At 40.5% G+C, this 25,251-nt stretch overlaps 1 protein-coding gene across 2 annotated transcripts in view; it reads left to right on the forward strand.

Annotated features, from left to right (window-relative positions):
• The window catches only part of LOC103534760 (sodium channel protein type 5 subunit alpha-like), a 167,475-nt gene that overhangs the window by 119,567 nt on the left and 22,657 nt on the right, over positions 1 to 25,251 (forward strand). For both annotated transcript variants that reach the window (XM_030444105.1, XM_008500749.2), the window contains 3 exons: positions 1,760 to 1,880; positions 10,250 to 10,404; positions 14,275 to 14,448. In XM_030444105.1, the coding sequence (XP_030299965.1) occupies positions 1,760 to 1,880; positions 10,250 to 10,404; positions 14,275 to 14,448 (450 nt within the window). The remainder of the gene's footprint in view (positions 1 to 1,759; positions 1,881 to 10,249; positions 10,405 to 14,274; positions 14,449 to 25,251) is intronic.

Raw genomic sequence — 25,251 nt, forward strand, 5'->3', positions numbered from 1 at the left:
TCTGGAGTGTTCAATCTTGAATATTTCACCCTCAGTTGAGCATTTATCTGAAGTCAGCTATAAATTCTGCACTGACTTTATATACTGGGAAAAAAAGCATCCATTTCCATATTAATAATAAATATATAGATCTGTACTTATTCTCTAACTCCATCATCATCATCCTCATGAAAATATTTTATGTCTATGTGCCATCTTTCTTATAACTACTTCACAGATTGTTTAAAAGCATAGGTAAGTATTATTGCCCTCAATTTTTTTTAATGGAGACAATATTATTGCAAGATAAAACACAAAATTATTTCAGCAGGTGCTCAGAGAAAGGAATAAGACAGTTTACAAATAACCCCCCTGACTCCTGCTTATGTCTATTTTGAATTGATATTCCCCATGTAAGATACCAGCTTTGCTGTTGCCACCTTGTGCCAGATGCTGCTCTAATACGGTCTCAAAAAATCTGTGAGCAGGGCTGGCAAATATTAGATCTTTCTCTTTAATGTCCAAACTGAATAATCAAGTAAAATATAACATTGGATTAACACAAAATAGAAATGGTTGATTTTGACAAGTAAAATATAATATTGGGGAAAGAAATCTGTTTTTATCTAAAGAAAATATTTTGACCCTGTCAAAATAAAGTTTTAACCTGAAATTAAATTTCTGGTTTGTATTTGGGAGACATATTTAATTGTATATCATATCTCTTTTAATAGCAAATTCAGCCAAGATTCCAGCTATGGCATAAGATTTCTATCAAGTTCCTTTGCTATATTTAGCTCTTTTTTTTTTTTTTTTTGCATAGCCAATAAAACTGTATTTTTTTATAATATATTCACCATAATTTTTTATGCAGATCTACTTGAAAGTTCCTGCTCTATATAGATAAGATAACTAATGCTTCAGGGAGCAGGACTATCCTTGTCCCCATTTTATGATGAAGAATTTCAAAAATGCTGAATTTAAGCGATGTGCCTATGATGGTGTCAAATATTTTGGGCAAGGGACAGAGCCTTTGAAAGGCATTCAAAAGCCCCGTGTCCATCCTCCTTTGTCACCTTGAGATCTGAAGTCTGGGAACAAAAGGTGAGGTTCCCACCATCACGTGGGGTGAACAAGTTAGCCCTGGAATGGGGCAGGTGAAAAAACCCTCTACATGTCCATGCCTGTGGTATCATGTGATAGGACTGAGGTGACAAAAGGACTTTTGCTCATCTCAGAGGAGAAGCTGTGGCAGCAGGGAGCAGAGCATGGTCCTGACTGACAAGGTGCAGCTTTCACCCATCAGTTGAGGGTGAGGAACCTCAGGATTTACACCCCAGAGACAGAAACCCACCAGGCCCTCAAATCCATCCTTCAGCATTTCAGGAGCAGGGTCTTTCAGGTCCACCCCATGTGAAGGTATGAGCTTTCAGAACATATAAACCCTAAAATTATGAGTGGTTCAGTCATTCCAAGCTTCCACCTACCATTAATATTCAGCGCCTGTTCACTGTCTTGCTACAGTTTGCTTCTCCTTCCTTTTAAAAAGTAAGTTTTACTTGTTAACTTGTTGTTGTTCTTATTGATGGGTCAACTATTTGCTCACCACAGTGTAGGCAGAGCTGTCACTCGAGGAGTGGGCATGGTGTGAAGTGCATGGCAATGTCTCTGTCGTGGTGGCTTTAGCTGGGATATTGGTTAGTGGAATAAAAACTCAGCTACTTCCTTCAGGGTGATTGATCAATTTATTTTCCTCGTCTTTGCTCTTGCTGACAACAAGCTTGATGAAATCAGTCTTTCTGAAGGCAGCACAGTGGATTTGACAAATCCTGCAGAACTGCTGGAGCAGATCCCTGAGTTTGCTGAGGAGCTGATGGAGCCTGAAGATTGCTTCCCTGAAGGTAAGGGCCTGCATATTTCCCTGTGATGCTGACCCAGCAGTTTCATCTGACTGGGAAAGTTCTATGTATTTTACTTAATTATTTTAGAAGATGACAATTCACGTTTACATAACTGCTTTTACTACACAAATAAGACAGCTTTTTATTACTCTTTCTTCACAAACCTGCTCCAAAACACAGGTTTAAAACCCAGTTTCATCAGAAGATCTATTTTTGAGTCAGTCCATAAGGTAAATAAAATCTTAAGTTATTTCTTCTCAGAGTGTGACCCATTCCAATTACTATCTCTGTCAAATTCCTCATTTTTCTTTATATCTGGATTAGGAGAAAAAGTGTTATCTGAATGCTATTATATCCCCATGGAAACTCTAGGATTATTATAAATAAAAACAGAGTTGCTCAGATGGGATCAGACAGATATGATTTGCTGGGTATATGAATGCCCCTGAAGTCAGCAAAAATGTGCATCTCTGTATGTGTGAGAGAGATGATTGAATGGGGTAAGGGAGCCCTTCAGGGCTTACAAATGTCCCTGGGATCTAAACATTATTTTGGCAGCTCTGCTTAAAAGCAGTAGCCAAAAATTAATGCAGTTGACAGAAGAAAGCATGGTACTATGCTGTAGCTATTCTAGCCCATGCAGTTACATTTAGAAATTAGATCTGGTGTTTTCATTCTTTCACAATACATTTCTTAATGAGGCTAGTGAGCAGCACTCTATGTTGTGGTCTGCAAAGTGAGAAATTATATTTTAATAGCTTATACAAGCCAGTGCTGTAATATGGATTCCAGTCAGATGCCAGTTTATAAATTCTCAGACTGCAACTGGCCATGCTGGCCTTCCAGGTGTTGAAAGAAGTAAGGTGGACATGACACAACCCATCACTTCATTCAGTGCCCAACCCCTCATTCAGTCCCAGAGCAGTAGAAATCTATAATTTGTAATTAAGATATCTTAAAATAACCAGAACTGCTTGAAACTCCATTGTGCAGGACCATATCATTATCAGCCCACTCTGTCTGATCTGCTCTGCTGTCAGTGGGACACAGGGTAGTAAGTGGTTCTCTTGGTAGATCACTGGAAGTATTAAGCCAATTTTGAAGCCCACTTGTCATCCTAGCAGCAGAGAAATGTAGAAATGAAGGTGTTATGGGCTGAGCCCTAAGCTTGCCCTGAGTTACATCCACCCTACTGCCTCCTGCTCCCTTCCCCCTGAGCATCTCTGCTCCTCCTTTTGCCTTTTGTTTCTCATCTCTCCTCATTCCTCACCAGGCTCTGTTCAAGTGAAAGTCTTTTCTTCTACCAGGCCAGCTGAGCCTTGAGCTCTGAATGGAAATTGAAGGAGAGAACTTGCTCCCAGCCCTTGGGCCCATGCAGGGTCCCTGGGGACACTGAGGATGCAGTTGCAGGTGACATCCTCCCCACCTCATCTGCTCTGCTTTCCTGTGCAGCACATACCCAGGCAGAGCTTTCAGAGGCCATTGTGCAGGTTAAGGTGATCACATTCCTTGTGGATCAGGCAAAAATACATAAACCTGGTGTGTGAATGTCCCCTCATCAAATTTCAAGTCAGAGTGCTGTAAACTGAAAGCCCAGACAATTCTTGCTGCAATGACATTTAAGTTTTATTTTATTTATGCAGGGAAGCAAAGTGTTTCCCTATTATCTTCTTCTATTAAATGCCTTCCATTATTTTTACCCAAATTTACCATTGCAATTAAACCTCACACAGTTATCATTTCAGTCCAGTTAAAAAACAAGCAATCAAACAAACAACAGTCTAGTTAGATAAGATATGAAAAGGCTATAAAGTACTAAAATGAAATTGCTGAAGGGCAAGCACTGAGCGAAATTATCTAATGTTGCCTTTACTGTCTTGTAATAAAGTGATACAACAATATTTGGTATATAGGGGAAAATGACCACGTAATTCTTGTGAAAGAGGAAGATTGGGTGAGATGAAAAGGAAGAGCAGGAGGAAGGGTTAAGTTTTTACCTTGTTAGTTCACCAGCTATCTAAATTCAAACTATGCCATTTCTAAATACATCCAGCATAGGTTGTGTCCTGAACAAATACATTCTGGATTCAGCCCCCTTTTTCAGATAACAAAGGCAATGAAGATAATGCATGTTCTTGAAATAGTTGCTGAAAGTTTGCTGAGGTCACAGTTTTCCCGGAGTTGGGTGACCCAGATAAACTATAGGTCATTTTTCTTGGGGAGACTTGTTAATTTGTTATCATCTCAAAATAGCTTTGATTAGGGTCAACAGGGAATATTCTTGGGTCAGGAAATGTGAAGCCAAGGTAGGGTCACAGCTCTGGCAGCTAGCAAGTACTGCTGGGAAAAACCTGATAGAAATGGAGAGATCATTCTTGTCCTCAGTTGATGGGAAACCAACATCTAGGCAACGCCAGCTATTTGGGTATTTTTTCCTCCAGATGCCTTGCAACACACCAGTCCCGTTGCCTCCATTGGTATGCGTCCTCCGCATCAAATATCGCTGTTTGGACATTCCCTTCTGTGTCTCACAGAAGGTCATCCAAAGAAAGCCCCCTGGCCCCAACACAATCCTCTCTTCCAGACCCTAATAGGAGAAAGTTTGCACCAAGTCCTCAAGCGTAATTCCCCAGCCTGAGCCTGCTGGCAGAGGTTTCACAGGAGTCTCATCTGATGGCCGGTCAAGAACGCGCTACCTTGCTCAACACGCGGTTGATCGCAACTCGTGACACCAAGGACACCCACAAAGAGTTTTTCATGTGACCACACAACAGCGATTATCGCAGCTGGAAAATACCTTGTGCTACAGGGTGGTGACTCTGAGTAATGGTGGGGTCTGCGTCACACGCTTCCAACCCCAGTTTGTGGCTGTTTGGAAATGAAAAAGAGAAGAGGAGCTCAAACGGGTCATTAACCCAAGTAAATCTGAGCTGAGCAATGGGGGCTTCCACCAGGTGATGGTTAAAAGCTGAGTAAAACCAAATGAAGCCCAGCAAAACATAATAACTCTCTTCCTAGGGAAAAAAAACCAACACAGAAGAAAAATAAATTTATATTTCCCCTCTGGCCATACTATCTCATATACACAATATTTTTCCATCAGAAAGGGCATGCTAATATTTTGTCTTATACAGTTTTCAGCCATCATAAAACTCTTACTCTCCTATCACCTGTACAGGATTAAATTAATTCAGGTATTAATTAGACTTCAGCTTGTCCACCTCCTCTCTCAAAGCAGGGCTGACATGAGTGGTGGACCAAGCTGCCCACCTCCTTTGCTTCAAGGTGTCCCATCATGATTTGCAATACCTCCAAGTGGACAGGTTTTGAGGAGAGTAGCACAGATAAACAAGTCATGTACCCGTGGAAAAAAGCCCTTGGAAGAACAAAAAGCAGAACCAGAAGAGGAGAAAGGAGTTGGATAAGGAGGGTCTGCTGAGCTCACGTTCTCTCCATGTCTGGGCAGACAGCTGGTGTCTTACGAAGGGACTACAGCAAGATTTCCTTTCCCACTTGAGCATACACAGCCAGAAAGATTAAAAACACAGACTGGCAGATATTTGTGTATATATATATATATTCAACCCATTATGAATAGCTGCCTGCTTGAGTTTATGCTGAGGAAACTGTATTTTCTTTGTGTCAAACCAAGCAATGCTGTAAGCAGCGTTCAAAGCTAAAAAAATACTGTTTTGTTCTAAAAGTGAATGTCCTGGCAATTGGGAACTCTTGTGTGAAAGTAGCTACAAAATTACCATGGTTTCAACATAAGTTACCAATCATACTGGACCACAGTATAGAAGAAATTTACTGGTCTTCCTGGTTTACTTAAAGCAACCAGAAGCCCAAGGCAGCCAAAACATATTGAGTAATTTTATGTAAATTTAAATGTATATGTTGGTGGGAACAGGCAGTGGATTTGTAAATTATTTACTCATAAGCCTAAAATCAATAAGCTTGGCTGTCGCACACACAGGAGAAAGGTTTCATAGTGTAGCTCCCACACTTATAAAAATATGTATTTTTCCCAATGCACCCTAGTAATGCAATCAGGCCTAAAAGCTCCATGATTATAATGCACCAGGCTAGAAAATATGAATATGGAACCAGAGGAAGATTTACACAAAATGCATTGTAAATTAAATTCCTTCTGCTTTTTTCTATTTTTTTTCCCTTCCTTTCTCTGTCCCAGCTGCAACAGAAATTGTGGTTTAGGGCACACTTTAATCTGCAGTCTGTGATTGTATTATAGGCCACCCCAGTAAATGAAGGAAATAATTATCTTGTTATGAAAAGCAAACAAAACCTAAATACAGATCATGATATATAGATGCATTTGGGAAGGTTTCATGAGAAGTGATATGAAAACACATGTTGGTTTTGGACAAGTTGACCACTAATGCAGCTCAGTACAGTTACACTGACTTATCAGAAAATAATTCAACCCTTTGGAGAGACTTCTTTAGCTGTTCTCAGTTTCTGCTAAGTAGTAACCCAAAGCAATATTGTGAAAATGTGTCTGTTTGCTCTCAAAAAACCCATGCAGCCCAACATGAATTTGGGCAGCAAAACAAAGTTCTGACTAAATCAGAAGGTGGGTCAGCTTCTTCTGCACAACCCAGCACTTGTTCTAGGGATAGCACAAATCTATTAGACAAGGCAGGATGAGTAATGGTGTTATAAGAAATTCTAAAGAGTTTATTCCTGCCTTGAAACTTGCTGTGCTAAAAGATGTCAGTGTATAATCATCTTTGTGTGGATAAAGCAGTTCTCAATACCTGAAGGTGGGGTGTGCTGACCACCTGCCCTGGTGTATAACGGGTTAGGGTTAAGCCTTAGACACATTGGAATATTTTTGATATTTTGATTTCATGGTAATGGAGAATGAAAAACAACAACAAATTCCATTAGTATGCTGACCAAGGGCAGCTAAACTATTTTTTGGGTTATGTAAAGCTTCTAACTCAAATTTAAGCTCAAGTCAAGGTCACCAGAACATTCGGCTACCAGTATTCTGATAATCTAGAAAAGCATGGCCATGAAACAACAATCAGTGAGGGGAATATGAAAATTTTAAATGGAACTAAAACTTCACTAATTCATTAAAAGACCTGTTTGTGGTCAGTTTTCTCTTTTGGTTTTCTTTTTTTCTGATTTATGACTAGTTTAAAATAGCATTTCATCTGAATCGCAGCCAGCATGATTATTCACAGAAGTGCTACTTGACATTAGTAATTGTATCAGAATCTGGTCTAAACATTTCTGAATTGAGCCCAATCAAAAGCATGGGATTTAATAGCTCTGTGATTTTGAGCTGACTCATCTGAGAAGCTATTTTGGATTTTTCAAGGTATTTCTGTCTGTAACTAGGACTTTTTCTCAGACTGAAATTGCATGAAGCCAGCAAAGAGCATTAAAAAAAAAAAAAAAAAAGTTTTGTTGCTCTCTTTAACAATGCCACTCTCTACCTGTACATTATTAGACTGAAGCTGACTGAATCACCAGTCACCTGTTTTTCCTTTTCTGTTAGTATTTTTCATCAGAAATGAAGTTACTTCAGAACTCACGGTGCCCTGCTCATTAGTATTTATCTTGAAGATGATCCCTATTTTTAGCTGTTCCTGGGCTCAGGTAATCAGGCTGCTTGCCTGGTGGAAAGGCAGAGACAGACTCCTCCAGGGAATGACTCAGCCAACCCTGACAGTGGGGAAAACCACTTCCTGGAAGATCCTAACCTTTTCCAGTGGTACTTAGAGAGCATTTTGAGCCTTTAAGAGCATGACAGAGCATGTCATACCTATTAGTAGCTGACCCCAGGCATTCATCTGAGAAACTAAAAAGCCACATATCAATCTAGGAATTTACTGGGGAATAAAGAGAGAAAAGTTGCTGGACAAGTTTTTTAAGTCTCAAAAATGCTGGTTTTTTTCCAAATGAAATTGTTTATGGGGATAAGGAAGACTCATGGGAAGTTTCTCATTTTGTTCTGGTGGAAGCAGTGGTTACCTCTGGTCTAAGGGGGGATTTCTGCTTCACATGAGGAATCCCCATCTCTTTAGTGAGCAGCCTGTTCATTAGGTTGTTCATGTGACAAATGAGGAATCTAAACTCATCATCTTCCTCATCCAGATCTAGGCTGACAGTGAGGTAGCTGGTAATGACCATGCAGGTTTTGGGGGGAAAAGCAGTACAAGAGTTTTTAGGCAGCATTGCTGAGAGATGCAATTAATCCCCCTTCTGTCATGTCATGCTGGTGGGATTGCACTGCATGGGCACTTCTAAGCAGAGCTGCCATGGGAGTGTGTTAGCTCAGAGATCCTGGGACCATGAAGTATTGTGTGCCTCAAGTCTGTTCTGTGTACCTACATTCTAAAATAAACCCAAAGCACATTCATTACCATCTCTGACCACTGTGCAGGTTTTAGCAAAAAATAGCAACTAACATGGTAACTTTTTTTTCCCCTTAACACAATTCTTTGCTGCTCAGTACAGAAGTGCTTAGAGGGATAAAACTTCCCTTTGTTGGTGTGGTACCTGACCTACAAAGAGGCAGAGAGGTGGTTCTCACAGTTCTATCTTCTTGCATTATGATCTTCTCAAATATTTTGATTAAATTAGTGTCTTTCAACTGAGCCCTGAATTTCTCAGAATAAGGTGGTAAATTGGGAAGCAGTGTGGGCCTGTGTGTCTGAGGCATTTAGAGGACAGGTTGTTACTTGCATCACTTTCCTCTTACCTTTGCATAAAAAATTTGCTATCTTGTTAGTCCCACACCAAAACCTCATACATCCAAAAGCCTACACCTACCAAACATCTTAGATATGTGAGGGAAAGGGGAGACCTAGGAGTGGTTCATGTATGAAACTTCCTGAAATTCTGCTGCTCCATAGCAGGGATCTGGGTTTATAAAAACTTGCAGAAAATCCCAGGAGGACCAGAGCAGACTTAGCAGCTACCTTCCTCCTGGCAGAGCCTGTTGCCAACAGAACCCTACTTCCAACTGCTTGGGAATCTCAGCATCCCTGGAGCAGCACTTGATCTCCTCACATACCACATGCAGCTCAAGTGCCTCTGTTATGCCACCTTGAATGAGCAGCATCTGCTGTTGGCATAAACTTGGATCTTACCCTTTTTCTTCCCAGTTTGCTTGCCTAAATATTATTTTTACTTGCAATAACTTTGCATTACATCACCTTAGTAAGATGTCCTCTCTTGTCACTTCTGCGCAGTCGTTGCATGTTACAAGACATATTGAGAACCTTGATGATCTTTCAGCTATGGAAGCAGTTGACCTGTGATTTTTTTTTCACAATGGGACTAATAGTTAAGTCCATAGTTAAGTCTCTTTCTATACAACAGAGGAATTCAACATAGGCTGAAAGCACTGATTTTTTAAAATAAAGCTGTTTCTCATCAGCAAATATTGTGAAATTTAAGTCAAACTATCTGAAATAAGGCTGAATGGCCAGCCTGGAAAAGCACAAGTCCTGGCTACCAGAGTGTTCTCTCACACAATTTAATATTCTTACCCAACACAAGGCTATTCATAAAGTATTTTTTTTCAAGGGATAAATGGATTTGTTCATTACTAATGCCAATATCCTTTTGCTATAGCAAATGACTGTTGCTAAGAAATGGCCATGGTTTTGCCTACCAGAAAACCACAACATTTAACTGTCATAAAGTATTTGTCACTAAAGTCAGGAAGTCCTATGAAATACCAGTAAGGAACCCACACTGGACAGAGACTACATATCTAAATTTCTCCTGACAACAAATGGTATTTAACCACCTAAGTCCCTTTTCCAAATGTATTATTCTAATGATTTCCTTAAGGCCATGACAGTCCTAGAGATCAAAATCTCTTTCTGTTTCTCCTTTCTGAGCCTCTGCAGCACATTGGTCCCATTTGCTCTGCAGCACCTCCTCCCCTCATCTCCCATTCATCAGATTACCACTTTTAATCAAATAATTCTGGTGGTACCATAATATCAAGAAAACAGCCTTCCTCCCTTCAAAAATACCTGGAGAATCTCTAGTCCTGACCAGGGTGCTGCCTGAACTCAGCTAACACAGGTGATTGACCTAGGGCACTGGTGACTCACTGCCAATATATTCTGTATGGTAAAAACCACTGGGAGGAATCACTGGGGCACATTTTTAGTGATTTTGAATGTTTTGTAATAGAGGAGTAAGAGGAGGAAATGGAAGGCAGAGCAGAAAAGGTTGGTGAGAAAATCAAGGAGAAAAGACTCCATGCAGCAAGTCATTACTAGACGAAATCTTGTTTTGATGTTCCTTATTGCAGCTTTTGGAATTATATGGAATCGTTCTAACAATTACATTGTTTTTGTTATGCTCCTTTTCAGTTTGTGTGAGATTGTTCCCATGTTGTTCAGTGGACATCACAAAATTTCCAGGAAAAATTTGGTGGAGGCTGCGGAAGACCTGCTACAGAATAGTCGAACACAACTGGTTTGAAACTTTCATCATATTCATGATCCTCCTGAGCAGTGGAGCACTGGTAAGTGTTACAGAATTTTTTAGCTGCTTTAATGTGGACTTGGGTCTCAGAAAAGGTCTTCTCCTGTTAGTTGTCTCTAACATCTTTTGAGCCCTTCCAGCTCACTTCTCAAAACAAAGCATCTCTACGGTTTCTGTTTCTCTGATTTCACCTGCCTTTACCATATTGGAGGGAACGTCCTTCTGTGATAACATAAAATTATGATGTGTGCATGTTTTGGAAAGCAAATCCTTCAGGAAGTCTGGGTGAGGTAGTATCCCAGAGTTACTGCTTCAGCATCCCAGAACTGCTCCTTGGTGGTTCCCATCTGGAGGTTTGTATTTTGCTCCAGGGATGGATTTTTTTTTTTTTTTTTTTTTTTTTTTGTCTTTTGTTTTCTTTTCTAGCACATTTTATAACCATCACAGCAAAGTCATAATATACACAAGGGACATTTCATCAGTGCTACACATGGAGCTGATGGGTGCCTCTCATGTTTTGAATACAGCTTAGCTTAAACTTGCACCTGCCCTGCACAGATCGCTCCTGCTTGCTGCCTGCGAATGAGTGTGTAGGTATGGAGCTGGGTGGTCATTGCCCAGGACTCTGGGAAAAGATTTTCTCTCCTACTGAGATCCCACTGTGTATTGGGATTATCTTCTCCATATTATCAGACATGGCAGCAAATATTTATGTTGTTCATTTATATGTCAAAAATGTCCCTGAAGTTGGTAGGGTTACTCTCAGGTTTTTATCAGGGTGTAGAGCAAAAGAGTATATAAGGAATTCTGCAGGCTTTTGTCTGGTGGTCACTGATCTTCTCCACAATCGAGGAAGAAATACACCTACTGAACTTGCAGGAAGTGCCATGATTGGACAGGTTATACACATATTTCAGGAAATCAGGATCAAATTCATCCCAACGGATGAATCCGCCTTAAATACCAAAAGGAACATCATCTTAGAAAGGTGCTGGCTTCACCTCACTGGGAATAGTCATGGGCAGAAATGACATGATGCAGGATGACTGGTAAGGTAGCAGATTTACTATAAAGATCTGGGGAGAGAAAAGGGAACACGCAGGGTTGAGTAAACTCCATCACAGCACCGCACGAAAGCCAAACACCCCACTGGGCTGTAAAAGTAAGCATCTTCTTCCACTCCAGTTGGCATCAAGAAGACCTCAGCTGGAGCAGTGGCTTCAGCTCTGGGCGTTGCATTTTGGGAAAGATATGGGCTAATTGAAGAAACTCTAGAGGAGAGTTACACAAATTATCAGTGGCCTAAAAAAGAGAGGAAAACACAAAAGTACCAGGGTTATGTAGTTTAAAGAAACTGTATGTAGGAGACAAGAAGATGGAAATATATAAATGTGGATGGAAAAGAAAAGGAATGGACCATTCTCCAGGTCCATGAGGGATGGGCTGAAATTTCACCCAGTGGATTTTATTTTATTTTAGTTCATTTTAAGTTCTTTTAAAAAGCAAGTGACTGAAAAATGGGTAAATAGTAGCATGTTCAGAATTGTTATAATTTTGCAGAAATCAATGGAGTCTGACAGTATGTGCACTAGCTCAAGGATCAGCATGTTAATTTTTTAACACATTTTAAAGGGGCACGTCGCTTGCTATAATACTCTTTAGATGAATACACTGTAGATGAATACACCTCCTTATATATGTAATTAAAAATGCCTTAGATACTGAATGCTGCAATATAACCCATTTAATTTTCATTGCAGGCATTCATTTACTTTTTGTGGGTTTCAGTTTAGCCACCACGTTTCTGCATGAGGTCAAATCACACTGAATTTTCTCATGTATCAGCACTGAGCTTCAGTGTTTGGGCTGGGGATGTTGAAAGGAACACACAACTTTTTTCTTCTGTTATTCTGGGGTGCCACAAACTGAGCTGCATCCCTGTGACATGCCAAATTCTTCATTAAGTTTAAAAGCCAGTATATATTTGTGGGGTAGTGAAACCATCAAAATAAATCTAAAACTTACTGAAAAGGTCCAAAAATATTTCGCATGCATTTAAGCCATAACCACCCAAACTGAGAGCCTGTGTTGTAGTAGGAAATGTGGATAACACTGCAGGTATCCTGTTTAGTTCTCTTTTTAACATAAAAAGCAAAGCAGAAGAAATAACCCCTCATGATGTCTTATGCTGCAAAGATTTCATGGGTTGGCATCAGGAAAAGCTGCAAGGCACCAGAATTTTGTTGGTTAGGTGGTAGCCATAGGTTGTGCAAAGTACAGTGCACCTTAGGCAGGGAGGTAATGTATTTTTCATCCCTTATTGAGAGGCTTCCTGGCTCTAAGTGTGCTTCTAGTAGACAAAACACATTGTGCTGTGTGATAAGTTAGTAGAAAACAGGGAGAGCAAAGGAGGGAGAGAAGGAAATCACTTTAAATAGTTTGTTGTTATTTTTGCAGTAATGGCAAAGTACAGCAAGTCATCTGACAAAGTGAGTGAGCCCCTACAAGAAGTGATAAACTCCAATCTCTGGGTATTGTTTTCTGTGGCTTTCTCCAACAGCTCTTTCACACCCTTGAAATATCATTTTTGAAGGGAAGATAGGAGACTGAGTTGCAGTGAAAACGTCACCCCAAAGTGTGGGGACAAATGGACAAAGCCCGTGCCAAAGCTTTCTTGTCAGCTTAATTACTGTTCCCTGACAGGCAAAAGAGCAGTGTGACTGCTTGAGTGACAAGGAACACACTTCTTGTATCTCCAGGCACTGGGTGTTTGTTAACTTTTTGAAGTTCCTCAGAAAGTAGCTACAGATCTTGAAATATGTAAATGCAGATAATTAAGATGATTAGCACATAGCCTCTCAAATAATGTTGCTTCTTGCTGGCAAGTGCTCTGGGTCACACGATGGGATGACAGTAATATCTCAAAGCTTGGGTTATCCAGGTTACAGGGACATGAGAGCAGCTTGTGCAATGACATTCCCTGGAGCAGCTGGGGGAGCAGATCGGAACCACTGCTCAACTTAGAAACCCCAAAAGGGGCTGTAGTCCTGACACTAGGATCCTGCCTTTTGTTTAATGTACATTGCAGAATGAAAGCTAAATTATGAGAGAGTTGTATTTGTTGATTAGTTTGTTGTTGGTGGTTTTTTTTTTTTAAGTAAGCATATTGGTTTATATCTTAAATATTTTAAAGGGGTTATTAAGTTGCTTGTACTTGATACAGGTACCAAACGTCCTTTGATAATGCCCTGAATAAGATCAGTTAGACAGATGAGATGGGTAGATAGATACTTTGACCTTTAAAACGTAATTGTTCTGTTAAGTGAATAATAATGAGCATTTCTTGAGGCAGATGGTTGTAGCTACCTGAAATGTGATGGCTGAACAGAAGCCAGAGAGCTCCAGCACTCTGTAACACAGGCATATGCAGCTTAATAACCCAATTTGTCATAATTAACAATAAGCTGTATATGACTTAATACAAGGGTCAGATTCTCACTCTTTAAGGCAAAGCATCCTATGCCCTGGTCACCAGAGGTGCCCCAATCTCAGTGGCACAGGCAACTGGAGCTGTGGCAAAATGCCCTTGGGCAGCTTGGGGTGGCACCCTGCTCACAGGTTCATGTTCCCAACTTAAGGGTGCTTGTGCTCCTCTTACACTCAAAGGATGTAGAGCATGAAGAGAGAGAGACTAGGGCCAGTCCTAGCTGTGCCTGCACACCCCATTGTGCTGGACTGAGTACACAGCTACAAATTAAATGTTTGCTTTGTGTATTAAAATACATTTAAATATATCAGAAATCACACACAGTACTTAGAATCCCATCAAATAGTAGTATTGACTTGCAGTGCAGCACCAATGCTTTCCAACACATTTCAGAAGTTTTTGATCAATCTTTTGTACTTTCAGGCTTTCGAAGATATTTACCTTGAAGATCGAAAAAACATAAAAACCATGCTGGAATATGCTGACAAAGTATTCACTTACATCTTTGTCTTGGAAATGCTCCTGAAATGGGTGGCATATGGCTTCAAGAAATATTTCACCAATGCTTGGTGCTGGCTGGACTTCCTAATTGTAGATGTGAGTATCATTTTGAAACTACAATGCTTCCTGTGTTAGATTTTAAAAGGCATAGGAAGGGGCTGTTCAGTCTGATAGCTTTTTCCTTGAAAAATGACAGCTGTCTCTCTGATTCTTAGTAACAACCCAAGGCAAGCCTTGAAGGAGGTCTGCAGGCTTGATGTGTAACCATACATCCCCTGGAGCCAGCGTGGCAGAGCGGAGGAGACCGCTTTGTGTCGTTACTCAGAGGTGTCACCCTGCTAATTCGAGTCACATTCCTGTCTTCTCCCGAGGAACTTGCTCTTTCTTTCTTTCAGCATTTCACATCTCATTCCACACTCCCAGCTAGCACAAGGTCCGGTTACCCCCGGCTGCTCTGCACATGACCTCGACACACAAGTCTTTCAGCAGATTAGAGAAGCTGTCCTTGGCGGAGGTTCCCGGGGAGGCTGCCAGCAGCACGTAACAGTATGTTCAGTACTGTCCCCCAAGTATTTCCCACTGAAGGAGTCCAGGAAAAGGTGTGAATAGTCCTCTTGTCAAGGTGATTTCACTATTACCAAACCCCACAAAATGCTCCAGATCCTTGGAATATCCCAGTGCTTGCTTCTCTGACAAAGATAATTCCCAAAAGATAGGATTGGTTGAAGGGAAGGGAGCTCATACCTCAGGAGTGTCACTAGCACCAGGCATGTACCCCCTTCAAAGTTTCATGTTGCTTGGGTGTGGGCTCTGCCAAATTCAGGGAAAGCCAACCAAGCCATGTCCTCCAGATGAAGTTTCACATTTCATCACAGCCCATCAATAAGGAAGCAGTTATCTCCCTGAGGCCACTTCTTATTAGCTTGAGGTATGACTGTGGAAGGCTGGCAGAGCTCTGCCATGGCTGTGTAACTTATTAAACTTCTGATAAATTATTTTTCCCCATTTTACATCTGAACCTTGACTCAGGGGAGAACTCCACTTTCTTTGGCTCCAGTCCAGGAAAGCACTTCAATGGGACAATTTACTTGTTTGAAGTTATGGACATATCTAAGTGCACTGCTGGATCAGAGCCTTTGGAAGCTTCTCCAGAGCTTTAATAATTTGATTTATGAAAAGGAAGTTCTTTACATAAATTGTAGGTCATAAATTCCTCTTTGCATACCAGCTTTGAAACCTCTTAAAGGAAAGGCACTTATTTTTCACTTACTAGTTTTGATAGAAGAGGAAGGCCTGGTTTAATTATTTAACCACAAAATTGGATACCATCAGTTCCTAAGCTCAACCATGAAAATTCTGTTTACTGTGGCTTAGGTTCATGGACATAGCTTTTCTGTCTTGGTTTCTCCATCTTTAAAATTGGACAAATAATACTCACCTAAATTATTGTACAAGCTTCCAGGATTTTGTTATGGGAGTTATTGTTTTAATGAACTTCTGAAGGGCTGGCTGAGGGCTCAGTATTTTCACAACTATAAGTAAGGGTCTTCCTGGTGCAAGCAACAATTTGCACTATGAATTCACTGAAGTAGTTTGGAGAGTTGCTGCATTATTCACAGTTTGAATGAGTTTTCACTCATTAGAAATATGTAGTTTGTAGCATGGTGCCTACTTAATACCACAAAGAGTAAAATGGAAAGTAAGCTAAATCCTGTCCTCCATGCAAAAAGGCCACATGGCAAAAAAGCCCCATAAATAAGAATGCAAGTTGCCACCCCAAGATGTAGGCAGATGTTTGATTTTTAATGGGAAGGGGGTGTTGTGTGTAGAATGATGGCTTGTAGAGGCAGCCACAGGTGGGCTGGGGAAAAGGACTTTACTTCCCCTGTCAGAACACGTGGCAGAAAAAATTGCTATAGCAAAAAGGGAACCACAGGCCCCTGGGACTCCCCTTGTCCCCAGCAAATGCACCCCAGAGCCTTCTTATTGACCCAGAGCTTTTTGTTCTCTTAACCCCCTTTTCTTAGCATTTTTACAGGCTCCTTAGGTGGCCGGAAAGTTGCTCCATACTTGAGTTATTTTAGCTAATAACTGACCCCAGAAAATCACTTACCCTTTTGTTTTCTCAATGAATAAACCTGTTCCCCATGTCCCATTCTTTTCTTCAAAGTAATTTCCCAACGTGGATTGTAAGAACCCAGTACTATATTTTTTACGGGGTTTAACAGATGCTCCTCTCCCACCCTGTTGCTCACACACCCTGCTGCTCTGAATTACCAGAGGAACATGCTAGCATTTTTCCAGCTTTTTTTTTCCCTGCACTTTTTACTTCAATTTACATTTTCTTTTTGGTCCTTTGAGAACCAAATCACTGCAACTGAGCTGCAGAAGGGAGTGAATGGGTGAATTAGCTGCTCCAAAAGAAGCAGATGAACCACTTGTCTGATTTTCTCAAATTTATTTGTTTGAAATTATTCACTTAAAAATTCCTGATCTGCAAATTATTCATTACCAGTTTGGTATTGGTATTCAAAATTCAAGCTGTGATGGTTGATTTTTCATGGGACATGAGAAGAGATCTCTCATCTGTGTTTTTTCATTGTACAAATGTAACTCATAATCCTTTTTCTTTTGTGAATAATTCATAAAACCATCTCAAAATTTGCAAGTATTTGCTATTTCTAAATAGGAAGTGAACCCAGAGGGGGTATAAGCATATTGCAGCTAGGGGTTTTTTGTTAAATTTTGTTAAATTTTGTTAATTTATTAATCTTTTTTGTACTTACTCTGCCTTGTGGAAGACCTTTGACACTAATTTGGACCTATATAACCACCAAGGCACCATCTCACAATTGTGGGTTACTTAAGAAAATTCTGGGTTGCAAATTCTTAACATGAGAACACAAAGTAATCCACAAACATTTTGCTGGAAGTAGAACCCCTAAAGGAGGATCTCTGACAATGGGCTTCTCTGCATCTCAAAGAGTGTGCCAGAATAGTGCTTTTAGATAAAATACCTTGCAACACAATGAGGTCCTATCAAGTAGGCTGCTACAGATTTCTTTGGGAGAAAGGAGTAATCAAACACCAAAATACAGGCTAATGTCAACTTAGGGCACTGGTGCAAGATGCCTTAGATGTCTGATGAAATTTGGATATACTGAATAAATGGCATTAATGTGCATCTATACGTTACCTAGCAAATAAGAATACTGCTAAAAGTAACCCTTTCTACACTGCAAATACAGCTTCTCTGGGCACATGAATTGCAGTGGTGGGCACTCAGTTCACAGCTCCTTTCAAATGGGGAAACTGAAGAGTCCATAGTATAGCTGCAGAGTAGACAGACATCAACATCACCATCAGGAATGGCATTTAGGCACAATCCTCTTTGCTAGGATGCACAGACAAATATTTTCACTAAGAATAGATATTTTCCAAGCGTTCATGCAACCAAAACCTCTTTGTACAAAGCAGATTAAGCAAGGAGTCTGAACTTGGCCAGGGACAGAGTCATTAAAAGCACCATCATTTTCACCAAACACTTAAAAAAAAGTACAGATATTACATTCCCCTAGATAGTTTTGTGGAAAGAGCATGTTCTAAGATTTCCTCACTGCCAGATAAATTAAAAGGCAGTCAATAATCTTTGAGTTTTTGATGAACAGTTTAAAACACTCTTTCCATCCCTAGTTAAAAATTGAATTGAATTAAATTATGCCCTTGTGTTGGATTGTCTTTAAGTGACAATTAAAAACTTGGTGTGTGAAGTAAATATTGATGGCTTCTGATTGCTTTAATTGTTTTTTCCATCTGTATTCCTTGTTGATTAGCAAGGTGATTTCTGTTTGCTTCACCAGTAATTACACAATCTGCTGTAATGACTTGTTCCCAAACAGCACTGAAATCCAATTTGTATTCTTAGGAAATGATCCTAAAAGCATGTAAATTTCATCTAGTTTTTGTGCAGAAAAGAACACAGGAACAGAATGAAAAAAATACAGCCCAGGAAAGTAAAAATAATATAGAAGCTCTCTTGGAGAGGCAACTTAAAAGTGAACTTATTTCCGCTTTGCAAGTTATCCAAAATCCACAGGTTATAACTGAGTATTAGTACTTCAGAGTTCCTTTTATACTAGTTTTCTTCCAAATCCTCAAAACAAATTCTCATGTGGTATTTTTGAAGGCTTTCAATGCCCATTCTTCTGGATCTCTGCTGATGGCATAAATCTCTCAGATAACTTAAAGGAAAGAGAATGTCTCTCCAGAAGCCAAGGAGCCTGGTTTAGAAGAAAAAAAAAATTAGAAAAAAATTGTGATTTACTACATATTGCCTAATTCAGGATAAGTGGAAACAAAAATTACAAATTCCTCATGAAGATGAGCTAAGTGGTTTTAATGTGTCTTAGCAGGTCAGTGGACACTGTAAATCTCCCTTCTGGCTCCCCACACTTTATCTCCACATAACACATGCAAAAACATTCAAATGTCTTGTCTTATCTTGGTTTGCACCTCATGTTAGTTACCACATAGATGCTAAAAGGAGAGCAACTGGGCTGTGCCAAGTGGAAGCACAAGCTTGGTTTCAGGCAAGGCACAGCAGGACAAAGCAGAGGGAAACCCAGAGGGAAAGGGAGAGGAAGGGAAGAGGAGGAGAAAAGTCCAGCAGCAAGGGTAGCACCTGCTACCTGCCTTGCAAACCAGTTGCAATATGAAGAATCACTGCAATTGCTGAGGAATTTCAATTGCTGTGGGAGAATTTCAACTTTTGAAAGCACCCACCTCAATTCAGACTGTGCTGAAGTAGGTCTACCAACCTTTTTTATTTCTTGACATTATTTTAAGTATGGAGCACATTTCAATGTCCTTTTTTAGAAGGAATATTCTTGAAATGAAAATAAGGAATAAAACCCTTGAGCTCTTGCATGCATCTTGCCTGGTCCTTTCCATTGCTGTGAGAGGAGCAACCAGATTCCTTTTATGTCAATTGTCCCCCAGGATGGAGGGTCAGAGCTGGGACAGAGATGCAGACTGTATTTGAACAGGCTGGGCAGAGTCCCACATGCTCTGCAAGGACAGAGAATGGTCCTACAGTTCCTCCCCTTGATGACCATCACTTTTTCCACCCCAGCTTTTGCAGACTGCAAAACATCTTCCACCATCCTTGTGGCTCCATCCAGGATTGCCAAGGGCTGCTTAAGAGACTGATGGAAGAAGGAAGGGAAAGGATGATGTGAAGGGAGTGATGCAACCTGAAGAGGGGTCAAGGGTTCTTAATTAGGGGGATGAAAGATCAAAGAAATTGGGATAAAATTTGAAAGCTGTGCCCCAGTGGTGTAGAGGCTTTGTACTGGCCTCCTGCCCTGGTATGACTGGCATTTGGGTGCTTTGTGCTAAGGAAAATGAGGATGAGGACTTGTGGTATGTAGGACTCATACTATTATCCTTCCTGGGCAGAAGTCAGGGAATCCATAATTCTTCAGAATCCATCTCCATCCTAGCATATCCAATGCAATATGAGAATCAGCCCAGGTTTGTGAAGCCAAACAAACAGCCATGATTTTCAAGCTATGCCTGTCATATTTCCCTCCTGTACTTGTAGTTTTTCACATGGATCTGGAACATGAATGCTTTCTTTAGGTAATCGAGCAAATCAGGAATGGAAGCAGCCCAAACAGATTTTTTTTTTCTCTTTTCTCTTTTTTTTTTTTTTTTTTTTTTTTTTTGTGTGTGTTTGTGTGTGTTTTTTTTTATGTTATATGTAAGTGAAACTGATCCTAATCCTGCCCAAAAGTCAGCATGCCTTCAGCTCAGCACTTCAACTCTCACTGGCTGGGATGGAAGCAGAGCATGGTCAATGGGTCTGAGCCCCCAGGGGAATCACTATGTACACGTCTGACATTATAAAGTTATCTTCAATTAATAAATAATAATCAAGCATATTCCCATCTACAGCATTCACCATTGAGAAGGTACCCTGGGATGAATTATTTGGTGGGTTTGGAGATCATTTTAACGGGAGCATATCTTTCCTCTTCAGCTGACCTGTATCCAGGCTTTCTCCATATATTGTCTGGAAGACAAGTGGGACGTAGTTGATGATGATAATGACATCTGTTTACTGTGAATTGTGGCAGAAATAACAAACTTTTCAAGGCAGCTGTACCTGCAGAGCCACCTCTGCTGCAAAAACGAGAAAGACTTTGGGTCTTGGCCAGAGTTTTGCTGATTAAGAAGTGTCACATAGTCCCCAAAGTCACAGTAATGCCTCTGCTATCTCTACCCAGTCCCTAAAGTCCCCTAAAAGGGACCTGGAGGTCTGGCAGCTGTGTCTGTCTGCAGTGGGCAGGTGAATTGAGACAGGCTGAAAATCCATTTGGAATGGGTGGGAAATCAGTAAGTCTACTTGCCAGTCTCACTGAATGGAAGCTCACAGCATCAGGTCATTCAACTCACCCTCAGAAATTAACTGAGGTTTAATTCTTGATTTGCAGCCATCTGCCTTGGGAATTGACTGGAGTTGTTAGGAAAAGCCCAAGCAGGTGTAAAGGAGGTGACAGATTAAAAGAACAGCAAGACATAAAGAGGTTCTTCTGGAAACCGCCAGGAAGCAATTAGGATACAGGAATGATTTATTTAAAAGCATTTAAGCCAAGAGGAGGGGCACATGCTGTTTGCAAGAAGGCTGCCCTCTGAAAAAGGAAACATTGCCTTGAAATCGTGGACATGAGGTACAGGAAACAAGATGAGAAGATGAAATATTAAGAAAACTTTGCAGCTTTAGTGTGAGCCTTAGATGGGAGAGGGGAAAAATGATCTGGAGCAAAAAAACAAGCATGAGTGGGTGATGTAAAAGCATTTTTTATCCTGAGTTTTAAGAAGTAGCATCGGGCTTTCCAGGAGATAATTTTGTTTATAATTAATCTAGGCACTCATGTAGCCCATCATATTATAATCCAGGAGAGCACTCTATAAACAGTAATGAAGGTGGCTGTGGGTGAGGGAAACTGCTCATTAACTCATTTGCAGACACTTCCATCTCCAGGCCATGCACTAACTCTAAGGAGTTTGTAGTCTCCACTTGGCCATGAAGGTTGTGATTCAGGGAAACAGGTAACAAAGGTGGGAATTTCATTTAGGTCACTTTAATCTCTCTCAAGTGTCCTAATTTTCAGACTTTTCCTTTAGCTTTATGCCCTTCCTTGATAACATGCAGTTTTGGGGTTGGCAGATGCAGTCCTACAGTTAGGCATCTACATGGCAGAAAATGAAAAGTCAGAGGGAAATGGTTGAAAGATATTAAAAAAAACAACAAACAAGTCCATAATAAATGTCAGGTGAGAAATGATAGATGCTAATGGGAATTCCAACCTTATTTCAAGCCCTTTTCATCCAACAGTATTTCAGAGAGGCAATAAGAAGTTCTGTGGTTTTCACTTAACTTCCAAATTCCCCTTTCTCTGCTGTTTTTCCAGTTTGCATTTGGGGTACAGACCTAGTTCTGTTCCTTTTCAAATCAAGAAGAGCAAGTTGGGACTGAAGGCCTGGCTTTTACAGACCCTGGGCTGCTGCTGGGGGGCTGTGAACCAGACTTGGTTTAAAAGAGGCACCTAAAGTAATCTGAGCTCTATTTCTTCTACTATTTTATTTTTTTTTATTTTATTTATTTTATTTTATAAGCACAATTAGAGAAGGAAAGACAGGTGTTCCTGGGGCACACAAAAAGCTATTTGAAGACACTGGGGGCCTGCATTACCATAATCTACTTTTTAAATAAGGGGCCAGAGCTTTCAATTCATCTGCTGTGTTCCCTTTCGGATGTCCTTTTCTTCTGCTGTTCCCTCCCCTCTAATTTGAACAAGCAGGTTAATTTGATGAAATCCCTAGCTGCATAAAACATATGCTGTTACCCAAATGAGGTAGGAGGTCTCTTTTTCTCCCTGAGACAGCAGCTTGCAGGGTGTTTCTCACAGATGTGTGTTGCAGCAGACAGACATTTAGGGGAGTTTCTCATTTTCTCTCGGTTTAGGATCTCTGTGGCCAGCCAAGGAGGATTTTTACTACTGCCCAGGCAAAACTGCTTATTCCCTGGGTCCTGCTTTTAATTAATTTGAGTGGTGACCTGAGGTTAATTTAAAAATGCAGCCTATGTCAAATAGCATCTGCCTTTGAATGGTGCTGTGCTCACGTCTCTTTCCACCTTGGTCCAGTGGATGCTTGCTGGTTATTAGGAATAATGAGCTTTTAGGCTGGGAAGGAACCCAGGAAAAAGAAAGGAGCAGCCCCAATTCTAGCTCAAACCTCCTCATTATTATAGGAAATGCTGTCAGCCTCAGGTGAAACTCTGCTCCCAAAGGCTGCACCCTTTGGTTCACTGCTGCCAGCATAATTTCATGGTTGGGGAGCCTGTGCATGCTACTAATTGCTGATAAAATGTCTGTCTACAGGAAGGAACCCCACTACTCACTGCTGTTATAAATGCAATAGCTCCTTGGGAAAAAGAGCCTGTGACCTCTTGATTAAAGACCATTATTCCTGTGTCTACATGAAGGAAGCTGCATTACTGCACAATTATACTACAGTATAATTGTTTTCCTGAAGCTTGATAATTCTCTTTTGAGGTCTTCACTGGGGTTTCCACAGGTTTACAATGCTGATTTCCAAAACAACTATCAGATAGTGAAGACATTTTAAACCTATTGTATAAATTTATCTGTGTTCACAGTGAATAATTTTAATAGTTAAAAATTGGTGCAGATCTGTTAAATTTTGAATTACTGTGAGCATTGATGTACTCCCTGTAGGATCCTTCAAGAAGTTTAACAAATTTGAGAGTTTAAATTTACTCTATAAAGAGTGCTCTTGGAAAATAGCTTTCCAAAAGCAAAATAGCTTTTGGAAAACGTTTCAAGAGGAGCTCACTTTGCTGTCATTCCTCCCTCACTTTGCTTCTTACAGGTGGACACATGGCACAGTGACAGCCTAGCACTAAATAAAACATATTTCCATTTTAAGAATAACAACATCTCTTTAAAGTAGTAAAACAGAAATAGTGGCAGTTACTGCAAAACCATCCCTGTTCCCAACAAGACTGGTTTTGTTTCAAATATAATCTAGAAGCTGAGAGTCAAAATAATTAAGAAATTCAGACATTAATCTCATTAGAACATAGCAATAATTTTGAACAGTTAGCAGGGAGCCTAATCTCTTTTCAGGGATCATTGCTTGTGTTCTAAGGGTCTAAATTCATTGATATTTCTTGATTTTGCCCTGGAAAGACATATTAATGTCATAAAATGGGGCACTCTAGACCTGAGCTGCTAATGTCACTAAGCCACATAGATGACAGGAGCTTGGCTTTCAGAATACCAGCCACAGGCCTGGAAATCCCCGTGGGTGATGTGCAGTCATAATGTTCAATGCAGTCAAAAGATTTAAAAGCTCCTGTTGTTTTCTTGAGCATCACACAAAAAGGGGAAATAATGGAAGCTCTGGGGTTTGTTTCTCTCTCTATTCACCCAGCTGCAGTGGGGTGACAAAAGAAGTATTCTAGAATCTAGATAGATAAACTTGCATATATATATATATATATGCAAGATACATGTAGGAATACAGGTATGTATATATATACTTATAGATATATTTATAAGCATGTTTATAGAGATACATAAATAAAACTATCTCTTGGCAAAGAAATTAAGGAACAGAGGGAAAAAACTTCCCTAAATGCCAGGATCAGAGAGAGGTTAACACCCCCTGCCTGCAATGGCAAGAAGAAGCCAATGTGTGTAGGTACCAGCAACGTGGCTTTGTCTGGAGCCTGAGCTTTCCTGGGAAATTCTACCATTGAGCTGGGCAGTACATGCTGACTCTTTCAGGGTTTCCACTTTTGGGGTGCAGTAAGTTTGGGGAAGTCACTGACAGCCCTGAGGCTGGGCTCTCTCTTGTTGGGTTGTGCTGAGATGTTCTGAGGAAAGAAGGGAAGAGCTGTGGCATGGTTAAACTCCTGGACTGTGTAACTGGTGAGACTTTTGTCATCAAAGTACGTGGAAACAGGATCAGGACACTGATTCATTAGAACCACTCCTCACCTTAGGGACCCTTGTTGCTGGCCAGGTTGTACATTGGGTTCACACTGGATAGAAAATCTCAGGGACAACATTGTCCTGGGGACAATGACACCAAATAAAGAGCAAGTCAAGGGGATAAAAACAGACTAGAGCTAACACTGATGAAGCTGAGGGTAAGGAAGGTTTAGATGGAAAGCTATGAAATCTTCTTAGTAAGATCTAGCAGGTTCTGGAAAGAACCTGCATGGAAATGCTAGAACTAGAGCATCTGCAAATAAGGATAGTAATAAAGCTTCCTGGGCCAGAGGAGTATAAAAGACTTTGTAACTTTCCAGTTAGCACACAAAAGCCCAGTAAAAGGTGAAAGTGAGGTTAAAGCTCAAGCCCAACAGCAGGTTCTGCGTTTTGTGGGAAATGGTTGCAGGCAATAGTGACTCCTTAGGGTTTGCTCAGGCTCCACAGTGTCACAGTGCTGCCTGCTCTGCAAGGTATTTTTTTTTTCCAAAAAAAGCCACGAAGCTATTTGCAAAGAGAAAAGATAAGAAATGTGTGCCATGTTGTGAATCTGGAGGTTATCTTGACCCTGGAGGTGTTTTCATGGTGCCAGCAAGTTTCTGATACCAAGCAGAGCACAAAGCAGAATCTTAGGGCAGCTCTGGGCTGCACAGCCTTGTACCAGGAAAAAAAAAGTAACAGAAACAGCTGACTTCACCTTTTGTTGTGATTATGTGGGGCAGTCAGTACCAATTTTGAAAACTGCTTGATTTTTTCCCTAAAAATAGCCCTCCGGGTCACTTTTAATCAAGTCCAAATGGCCAAGTCTCTGCCT

Source organism: Calypte anna, chromosome 2 (genome assembly GCF_003957555.1).
Source record: "Calypte anna isolate BGI_N300 chromosome 2, bCalAnn1_v1.p, whole genome shotgun sequence".
NCBI lineage: Eukaryota > Metazoa > Chordata > Aves > Apodiformes > Trochilidae > Calypte > Calypte anna.